Source organism: Limulus polyphemus, unplaced genomic scaffold (assembly GCF_000517525.1).
Source record: "Limulus polyphemus unplaced genomic scaffold, Limulus_polyphemus-2.1.2 Scaffold44, whole genome shotgun sequence".
NCBI lineage: Eukaryota > Metazoa > Arthropoda > Merostomata > Xiphosura > Limulidae > Limulus > Limulus polyphemus.
Window position 1 is genome coordinate 887,485 of NW_013665654.1, and position 11,164 is coordinate 898,648.

General features: G+C 30.6%; 1 protein-coding gene across 1 annotated transcript in view; it reads right to left on the minus strand.

The window, feature by feature from the left end:
* LOC106462161 (plexin-B-like) overlaps window positions 1–11,164 on the minus strand; it is a 256,950-nt gene that overhangs the window by 13,651 nt on the left and 232,135 nt on the right. The window contains exons 16-25 of the mRNA XM_022389702.1: window positions 10,694–10,866; window positions 10,005–10,150; window positions 8,713–8,815; window positions 7,571–7,707; window positions 5,115–5,291; window positions 4,405–4,501; window positions 2,459–2,743; window positions 1,990–2,166; window positions 1,104–1,347; window positions 596–657 (exon numbers count right to left, since the gene is read on the minus strand). Of these exons, the coding sequence (XP_022245410.1) occupies window positions 596–657; window positions 1,104–1,347; window positions 1,990–2,166; window positions 2,459–2,743; window positions 4,405–4,501; window positions 5,115–5,291; window positions 7,571–7,707; window positions 8,713–8,815; window positions 10,005–10,150; window positions 10,694–10,866 (1,601 nt within the window). The remainder of the gene's footprint in view (window positions 1–595; window positions 658–1,103; window positions 1,348–1,989; window positions 2,167–2,458; window positions 2,744–4,404; window positions 4,502–5,114; window positions 5,292–7,570; window positions 7,708–8,712; window positions 8,816–10,004; window positions 10,151–10,693; window positions 10,867–11,164) is intronic.

Genomic DNA, 11,164 nt, shown 5'->3' on the forward strand with positions numbered 1-11,164 from the left:
CAGTCTTAGGCTCCTTATCTTAGGAAGGACATTGAATTGTTTGAATGAATTCAGAGAATGGTTACTAGAATGATGCCTGGAATGGAGGGGTTGTCATATGATGAGAGGCTGAAATCTCTCAAATTGTTTTCTCTTGAAAAAAGAAGAGTTAGGAGGATCTGATTGAGGTGTTTAAGATTGTAAAGGTAATTGATAGTGTTGACGTATCATCTTTTTTTTTTATTTAACAATGAGAATAGTAGGACTAGGAGACACAAATATAAATTTTGGCAAGGTAGGAGTCATCTTCAGCTAATACAGTTTTATTCTTCTAACAGAGTGGTTGGCCTCTGGAATGGGTTGCCTTCAGATGTTGTAGAGGCAGTAAATTTAAGTGAATTTTAGAAAAAGCTTGATAATTATATAAATGAAAAGGGCTGGGTTTAAAATTATTTGATTATTATTTTTTTAAATCATTTTAACTTAGTTTTGAGGATGGAACAGCCAAGATGGACCAATAGGTACCATGTTGTCCCAAAATATTATGTTATGTTATGAATTGTGAACTTCAATTGCGAAGGAAGGGTTCCGAAGTTAAAAATGTTATACATATTACTGAATTTAGCAGTAAGCTACAAAACAGCAATTTGTCAATCTCTTCATAGTTCCATGTGGTTCCTTTATCTCAAACAGATGTTACTGTGATAAAAGTATTCACAGGCAATGGTTGTTTATCAAAATGGATATGGAACCATCAAGCAAACTGGTTTAAATTATAATGGATTTCTTTCCCAACAGGTCACTTTTCATATATAAATTGCTTTCGAAAACTCTAGTCATATCATTTATTTAACTGTAGTCTGAACATGGCTCTAATAATGTATAAGGCTGACACAAGTGCAATTCCTAATGACTTCCAACGCACATTTGAGGTTTTAGTTCTTTAAACTATAGAACAATATTGATTATGGGTCTATAAAGTGTAATATCAAGATGAATAGTAGTCATAAAACATAACTTATTTATTATGCATGATTTACGTATTATTATTATTTGTCATAGAATCCCTTTTTCTTTAATTAAAAACATAACTCAGAAAATTACAAATCACCAATATCACTTACCTTGTTTACATTCTGATCTTACACTATTCTCTAGTGTGTCCATTTGAAGTTGAATCCTCTTATATTCTCGCTCTGCCTGAGAGCTTTTGTGCCTTAATACAGCCAAAATGACAAAACTAAGAAGCATTAGAAGTGCTCCACCAGTAGCTATTCCCCAAATGGCCTCAGGTGGAAATTTATAGGTTTTCATCACCTCATAACGAAGGTAGCCAATTTCATAACGAAGGTTCAGACCCACCCGTACCTGTAATATTTTGTTTATAAATTGTTATTTGAAAAATAAATTAGAAAAACAGGAAGGAAAATAATGTATCAAGCTTAAAATGTACTATATTGAAACAGATTTACACTTTTTATTAATGCTGAAAGTAACTTTTAATTATTTATTATTAAGTCTGTTTTATAAATTGCCAAGTTTTCAAAAATTTTAAATGTTGCTTTTTCACAAAAGTAACAAGCTGAGCTTAATTTAGCTTCAGGTAAAATAGAGATTCAAAAATGATTAATGACAAGAGTAAACCTTTTTTTGTAAGTTCAAATTTTTATGATGATAATACATTTGAGAGAAATGTTTTGCAGGTGTCCCCTCGTATATCTAACTGGACTAGTAAGTTGAAAAAAAAATCAATTTCATTAAAGTGGAAAGAAAAGTATGTAAACTTGCTTGATTAGAAACAATTAGCAGTTATTATGTTTCATTTGTACAATTTCACAAAAATTAAATATCCTGATAATACAAAATAAAGATATAAAGTCAAAGAGTGATCCAGATAGATTTTAAACAATTTCTGTTTGAAGCTTATATAAGCCTAATCACTGAAAGTCTAGAGTATTTGGTGATAATATTAACTTGAAAAAGTACAAGACAACAAATATCTTTGCTCACCACAACCATGGGAAGTGCTGTGGCAGTTGATCTTCCAAGTTCATCTGTTCCTTGTGGTTGGTCCTCGGGTGGTAAACACACCAGCTGGGTCATTGCCAGTGAGGTTAAGTTACATGGTCGAGTACCAATAGTCACACTGACCTCAGATTCAGTACTGGCTCGATGAAGATGTTCTCCCTAGAAATTCCAAGAATACTTCTTTGTCTAAAGTTCACTTAAAGCAATCAAGTAGCTTAGAAGATTATAACAGGTATAGCTAAATAACTTAATTTGATTCAAATCATTGGACAATTGTATTTGAACAGGCATAAAAACAACTGATACCTTCTCCTTAGAGTGAATTAAAAATCAAATACCTATTATAACAAAAAAGAAGAAATAAAATATGGATACAAAAATAAGCAATAAAGAAAACATTTAGGATGATACTGCTTAATTATCAAAAAGATATTGAAACGTCACACTTTACCTCAATCACTAAGGATTCTCCTTTATATAACTTGATTCCATTACCATCAAATGGAAAAAATCTTGGATCTGGAACATAGACCATGTCTGAGTGAAGAGTTGGAAAGTTTGTCTGAAGCTCACGTACACTGGTAACATCATCCATAACAAAACCAATCTGAAACTTTAGTGCTTCCAAATGCATTCCTGTGTTCCTTTTACTATTAGTCAAAAGAGCTCGGACTGCATCCCTACTAAGAGATGGTGAGGGGCACACCATCTGAGAGTTACTGATGACTTTACATACCTGATGATTAAAGCAAACAAGAAATTATTGACATTCATTATTACTGAGAAAATGGAAGTAGGTAGAAATGTAACACAGATGTGATATGTTGCTCTCTCGTAGAAATATAACCACTGTTGAGAGTTTTCTTAAATATCTGTGGGTGTATTTTAATTGTTCATTATAGGTATTATTAAAATAGAGTTCCTTTATAATGTAGAAATATTTAAATGACATAGACATTTAAAGTATAAAGACTGAAATAGTGAATGTTTATGAAAAAATTAATACATTATTAATATTACTATTTAGCATAGTTGATATGATCAACAATCAATAAGTGTATAATGGTGGCACATCACAAAACTAGGCTGTTTAACTAAATGTCAAGTTTATATTTTAAACTAAAAGCCTTGTTGTTCATTTGATTTAGAAACTTGTATGTAGTTAGCAGTCTAAATGATTAGCTGTTCTCTTAATTAAGAAGATACTAGATTTAGATAGCTAATTAAATGGTATGTACATACTGACTGTTTAAAGTATAACGTGTAATAATTAAATCTTATCTTTAATGTAATTATAGATAAATGGTCTTATTTAATGTATGTAACATTATTGCCAAGTTGTAGTCAACACATCATTATACCTATTTTGAAAGTTAACTGTCAAAATATTGTAGAATTAACGTTTTCTAAACATACATTGGTACAATGTATTTCTAAGAATAACCACTAGCATGTACTACTGGAATAGATATTTGTGTAGTGTTCTCCAATGTTAAACTAGTTTTTAAATAAACATTGTATTATCATTCTTGGGATGTTTAAAAATGTATCACATGTGGTTTTGTACTCAATTTATGCAATATTCAATTCAAGAAACTACTGATTAATATGGAATTTCTAGATAGGTTTTACTTTTGCTCTTTAGCTTGTTTGGTCATGAAGAGTGTAATGACAGCAAAAACCAAACTCTTAATGCCAAGCTAAATTAGGTTTGAAAATCTTAACAAACTTTGAACCCATCTCTTGGTAAGAACAGGTTTGTCTTCCTTAAGCTGATTGAGTAAGCTTGTGATGGTTTTACTGCTTTCAATTAATGATTAAATTTGTATTTCTTTAATTAAAAGTTTTGTTAGCTAGCTTTTTTTTTAAGCCCAAAAAAAACAAAAACAGAACTAGTTATCTAACTCTTCAAGTTAGAATTTGCACTAGGACACCATTCTTAAAGTGGAATCATAAAGCTTCTTCTAGTGTAAGTGCTTTGGTCCTGCAACTTGCAAATAAGTGTTCATGAAAGTGTTTGGAATGAATTTTATTTCTTCTTGGTTATTTCACATTCTTAAGTCTTTGCTAAACACTTCTGGATTATTTAAAAAACACAATACAAACCTCAATAAAATCTAATTTACCAACTAGACAATTAATAGCTACATAATATAATGTAATACACAAACTTACACTTTGATTCTTGTGTGAATAAAGTTTGATTTTTGAAAAGAAAATTGTTGTCCTTCATTGAATTCTTGGAGGTCTGGACATTTATTCATTCAGTGAGGAAAGGAATGTTACACAGGTAACCAAACAATAATTATGAATTTCTAACAATTTGATAGTTGATTTACAAAACAAAGTGAAAATATTCTATTGTAGTAACATTTTTTTAATTTAGCCAATACTCACTGTTTCGTTAAGAAGAGTCTCATTGTCAAAAATAGCCATACGAGGTTGTTGGACAGACTGAAAAGACGTCCCCACTACTGTGACACTTCTTCCTCCACTACAATGTTTATTTTTATGTTAATTAACAATACAGAAACATAAAAACTATCACTAAGAAAGAAAGTTTTAATTTATCATTTTTTTATCTGAACAAAAAAAAACAAGTCACCATTATGCATGGTGTATATATTTGGTGTATTTGAAAACTTAAATCATTACCAATATTGTGTTTAAAAAGTAATAAGGCTATTATTTCAAATAGATATATCCTGACAACTCCATAAGTTATAAATAATTATTTGAAGAAATTAAAAATGAGAAATAAAAAACAATGATGTTTCAGTTCATCATGTAGCACAAGGTAATTTTTTTTAAACATCTCTCTTTCTTTTGAACTACAATCTTGGTGGGAAGAAAAATCTTATGTTCTTTCTAAAACAGTTTCTTTCATGCACAATGAAATCTTAAGATTTCAAACTTATCAGATGCTGATGAGCTAAAATGAAATTAAAGTTAGAAAGATATATCTTTATTGGAATTTGAAAACCAAATATTCAGCATTAAATCAAAAGACAAAACAAAAAATAATGATATGCTTGTTATTTACAAACACAAGTTTAAAATGTAAAACACAACTTATGATGTAGAACTATTAAAGCAAGTTTATTTACCTGACAAAACTCTTCAGTGGATAGATTCTTAGTATTGTTGGATTAAACGTATAGATAAATGGAGTTGATAAGGTGAGGGTAGCATTGTCAATCATAAGAAACAATGCTGAGACACTGTAGCGTGGGGAGGGAGCTCTTGTGGTACGACAGCTTACCTGGCTATTACTGGCTAATGTTCTATCAGAACAAAACAAAATTATCATTTATAGTTAATTCTCTTTAATAAATTATAAATATATAAAAAAATAGATATTGAGTGTTAAAAACTACTGCAGTAAATAAAATGACTTATCTTAACACAGTTATTATTTTGTTAAATATTACCACAACTTAACTTTTTATTTCAAACACTAGCAGATGTACCCATGTAATGCAGGGTGAGAGGTCTTATAAAAGTTAACAAATCATTTATATGATTTATTTACTGATTTTTATGGTAGTTGTAGAACTAATGTTTTATCAGTTACAAATATAAATAGTGTTTCTGTTTTTGTCCTAAATATGCTAGTAAGGATTGAAAGTATATAGACTGTATGTGTTCCCCAGTTAGTGAAATAGAAAACTGGAATTTCCCATTAGTACCCCTAGTGGCCATTCAACTAGTTGATTTATATTTAGCCATCACTAGAGAGCTATGAAATCTACTTATTTTAACATGCGTCTTATGAGCCAAGGTGGTGGGTCTTTGTTGTTGATCAAGAAATACTAACCCATTATGCTTTTATTTTTTATTTTTGCTATAACTTTGTGATAATTCTCCTTGGCTGAAACGTGGCCATTTGGCACTACCTTTAATCAACAATTCTGTAGATAGCCAGGTCAAGAAAAATGTGGTATGGAACTCTCATGGAGTGTTTAGCATGCAAATGCAAGTTTCTGAATTGTGGAATATGCTTCAAATGCAGCCATTGTGGTTGTTCATGTGATGGACTATCCCCTGCAGTAAAAATATATCAAAAGCATGGTGGGAAGCAGCCAATGAATTCTCTAGTAATTCAAGAATTCCAGCTACTTTGTGGAGGAATTTACTCTTGGTTGGCCATTATGTCCACCACATGGTAAAATTTATGGCCAAGAGTACATGGTTTGGTTCAAAATATATGACTGATTTGACATGTTCAAAAAAGCCTTGAGAATCAGTGGAATAAAATGGGCCCCAGAAAAATGCTTGAAAATATGCTATCTACATATCCTGATTAATTCAATATATCATCCAACACGGAGATTTGTCAATGTATTACAGCCCTGACAGTGAAGTACAAAAACATGGTACTCTTGACATTACTTCTTCTAGGGTAATACAGCAACCTTACAGAGACACATTGATGTTCATTGTGTCTGAACTGAACTACACCATTACACCTAAAAATGCATTCTGAGAACTCAAGGTGCAGCATAAAGACAACATTTACAATAATGATTTCCCAACAGAAGTCATTAGTTTCTTGAATGTGGTCACAGGAAAAGAAGAAGAGTCAAACAGCTACCATAGTAATAGTAATTGTATTGCCATGCCTATGTGCTTTACTATGCACATCCATTTGGATACAAAGCACATAACGTTTAAAATATTTATTCAACTTTTGTAAAATAAAAAAAGTTGTGAGAATTTCTTGGTTCAAGATATGTCTAAAAACAGGTTTTTTAACAGGTTCCACATTGGAAAATGTTTGGTAACTAACAAACCCATAGTAAAAAGACCCTCTTGGCTCATACAACACGACACGTGTTAAAAGAAAAATAACTTCTCGACACATCACGAATCATTCTTAGTTGATTAAACCATATTTGACAGGTCCAAATGCAAAAGCCTAGAAGGAGTTAGAGGAAAAACAAACTTCTCTCAAATGATAGTAGAATTTTAAACATATTATGGCTGTTTAAGAACTAGTAAGTAAAACTTTTGTGTCCTTAAAAAGAATTTATAGTTTGTTCAACCATCCTCCTTGCATTTTGGAACTAATACATGTAAAATTATTGTACTGTATGCATCTTAGATAAGATGTAAGTAAAAACTACAAAATTCTGACATAAAATGTTTCTCTTAAACATAACTAAACGTTTCACTACTATACAGCAGCCTCCCAGTGGCACAGTGGTATGTCTGTGGGCTTGTACTTCTAGAAACCGTGTTTTGATACCTATGGTGGGCAGAGCACAGATAGCCCTTTTTGTATCTTTGTGCCTAATAACAAACAAACTATACAACAGAACAAAAACTTGTGTTAACAAAAAGAGTTAATGCTTTTGAAATTTCTCTTACTTGTAATATTATGAAGTGTGAAATGTTTACGATGTTTTAGTCAATATTACAAATATCCAAATATGAAAAGGCTTCTTGTTATCTTAGATTTTTAGAAATTATTTATTGGATCGTAGCTACAGAGTGTTCTCGTATACAAGTTATCATTATCCTAACTACATTAAAAATAAAGCAATTCATTCCACATTCTTACCTATCAACTATGCATGGCAAGTTGTCCAAATAAATATTCATCTGACTTCCAACATTCAGATTTTCTCCACTCAGATATAGTCTAGTTCCTCCTGCCTTAGGTCCAATAGTGGGGTGAACACTTTTCAAGGTGACTACCTAAATGGTTCAAAATTCTTCTTGTAAAAACATTTTTCTCTGTATGTGGTATTACAATTACATCCAACTAATTAGTCTATAGTGTCTACAAAATGCAGGTTCAGGTAATATTATGCACAAAATAAATCAAAAATGGAGAGTAAGAAAAACTAATACAAGTGAACAACTAATTAACATATATATATATACACATGTATAGTATATGTAGTGTACCAAATGACCAACTTACGACTTTCTCATGTGACTTCTACTAGCTGCTGGAGCAACAAGGAGTCATTTCCAAGACATAACACATGAGAGGCAACAGATCCTGATCTGTGTCTACTTTTATAGTCAAGCAAAAGCCTTAGTGCAGTATTCCAGAAATTATTAGGTTACTTACTTCAACCAATAGTCTACAAACCATCCCATGCCACCTTTGTACAAGTTATCATATCACCTGCTGGAATTGTCTACCTTCTATAAGTTCCATACAGATGCACATACATGCTACTTTAATTTGCACTAGGCAACCTTTACATGCTTAAAAGAATTAGCACATTTTTGACATCTGATCAGCGAGGATATCATTACATGAAGAACATCTGCACAAAAATTTAGAATTATCTGAATACAGATATATATATAATGTATAATAATTATAGAAGAGTGAAATTAGTAGCTATTTCAGCTATGACATGTACATCAATGTTTCTTACAAAAACTTAAATTGGCAATTCATAAACTAAATTGCATAGAATACACATTTAAAACAGCAAAATATATCATTTTGCTTAATTGAATTTTGAGATTTTGTCAACTTTTTTATTATAACATTTTTACTGAGATGAAAGATGTGGTAATGTGAGATACTAAAAAAGTGTCATTGTTAACCCTTTAGTTTAGGTTGTACAGAGTTTGTTTGCTGTGTTATAAGTCCTAAATTCATATCCACTTGTAGTTGAAACAAAATTTAGTATTACAATTTCTGCATAACAATTCCTAAATTTTAATTTCGGTCCATACCTTGTATAAAAAATTTTCTCGAGCCCTGGTCACACCTGCATTGTTTCCAACCACAACTTCAGCTGCTCTGGGTGTTTCACTAGGACCCGTACGACACACGACTCTATACAATGAAACACATTAAGATTATCTTCTTTAAGTAGTTTTATGTTGATAAACAAAACTATATTTTAGTATTCATACATGTATAAAAATCAGTGTAAAATACAAGCTTTCACAATTTTTCTAGATATAAAAAAAATATTTTGAACAATATTGTGTCTTAGATGTGTCAGTTGATCAATTCATTTATCTGACAATACAATTTTTATTTATGAAAGAGTAAAAACATCAATAGTTTTTATCATTTTTCACAGTTTTACTACTTTTAATCATGAAGTGTGAAAACAATTTATCAGTATTTCAATGAACAAGCTACTGTATGTGTTATTAAGATGCGTCTTCATTTTTCAAAATATTGATTTCTTGAAATGTTTTAAATTTTGAATAATTTTAATATATATATATCAATGATATAATTAGCTTTAAAGATCTGAAATTGATAATTATATGTACAATGACCAAGCAAAATAAATAATTTTGTAACAAATTTATTTATAGATAACCATTATAAAAATATTTTAAAATAATTTACCATAAACAACGTATATTTAAGTAGAAAACATCAACAAAATACTAAACAAAGTTGCTAAAATGTACTCCATTTTGCTCAAGTTGTTAAATATTTTCAAAGTTTTATATTATGCTCCATTTACATTTGACTTTTACGTGTATAATAATGAACAACTGATGTACTGTTATTAGAAGCATGCATATTTTCTATAAGTAAGTTGCTTTAAATCTTTATGATTAAAGGATGTATCATTATTTAAGGTTTTTAAATTTGTAGTAATGTGAAAAATTAGTCATCCATTATTTCTTCAGCTGTTTCTGTTTATGAGACAAGTTCTGAAATACTTCACAATAACAATGGTGTGTTCTTTATAGCTTTAACTTTCATGAAAGTGGCTAAAGACATTAGTAGGTGAAAAAACTATTTAATATCATAGGCTTGAGAACCAACATAGGCTTGAGAGTCTCCGTGTGTGCATACAAGTTTTAGACATTTTGTGTTTTTTCAAGAGTCGAACAGAATAAAGGTTGACACTGATGACTTTTTAGTATATAAATTACTGATCTACTCTCATGTCGTGTCAGACTAAAGAGCAAAATACAAATAAATATTAAATAAAATTCATATATAGAAATCTTAAATCTCAGATGCTTTCTTTTTTCCGTAGATTCTTTGTTACCTTACTGATACACTGTATTCAATGGGAATGCAAGGAATCCCTCCAATAGTTATCTTGTTGCTGATTTCTTCTTCACTAGTTCCAAGGTTACTCCCTTCTATAGCCATTAAAGTTCCCCCTTGGATAGGCCCACTTAGTGGGTGGATCTAGTGCATGAAAAGTTATTTTCAGAGCAAAAAATTAATAATCTAACAGCTCTCTGGTTTAATTCACAAAATGTACATTCTCCTCATGCAGATTGAATAAAAAGATGAAGAAGCACATCAAGGAATGTTCGAAAAATAAAAAACACATCTGAATAACAGGTAAGTGCAAACTAAAGTTATTCAAAACAAAAAAAACTGGTTTCATATGATTTGAGTTACATTCCATTAATTCAGTATACATGTTTTATACTTCCGAAATTGAGATTGGTTCAATATCATTAATTTTATAGAAACCTTCTCATTAACTCTCAATTTACAGTTGTACTATCATTTGACTAATTAAGATATTATTTTACACAAAAAATGCTTCTGTTAAATCAAACTTCCCAACAGCTTTGGCTTACACAAACACATTATTGTTTTTGGTTCAATTAAAGTTAACCGATACATAAAATGAAGGGACATTATTTCTAAAGTACAAAACTTGTGTTACTAATATTACTATCTTCAAAAGATAATCAATTTAAAAACCAAGGAACTAACCCAATCTATACGAGGTGGTGGGCACGTCAGTGCTGGTGTCTCAAGACAAGAGTCACTGTAACTGCACTGGCTCCCACACCAAGAGCATTGGTATTTTGGATCTCTGGTCAGACATAGGGAACAGTCTGCTTGTCCTCCATGACTTCCCAACAGGTGACATTTGTACAAGGTAACTGACATAAAACCATCAGTTAATTAAAAAAAGACATATATAGTTATTGAGTTACTGATCAACATTTGGTTATCAACAATTTAAAAATTTTAAAAGCAAAGGCTCTTTATTGATATTAATTCTTCAAGAAACGTAAAAACTATCAGTAAACTTTTAGTAGTTATAGTGGTCTACATCTATTACATAGCTAAAAACAGAATATTTAATGTTTGTTTGTAGTTAAACACAATGTTACAGAATGGGCTATCTGTGTTGTTCCCACTATGGGTATCAAAATCCAGTTTTTAGTGTTATAAGTC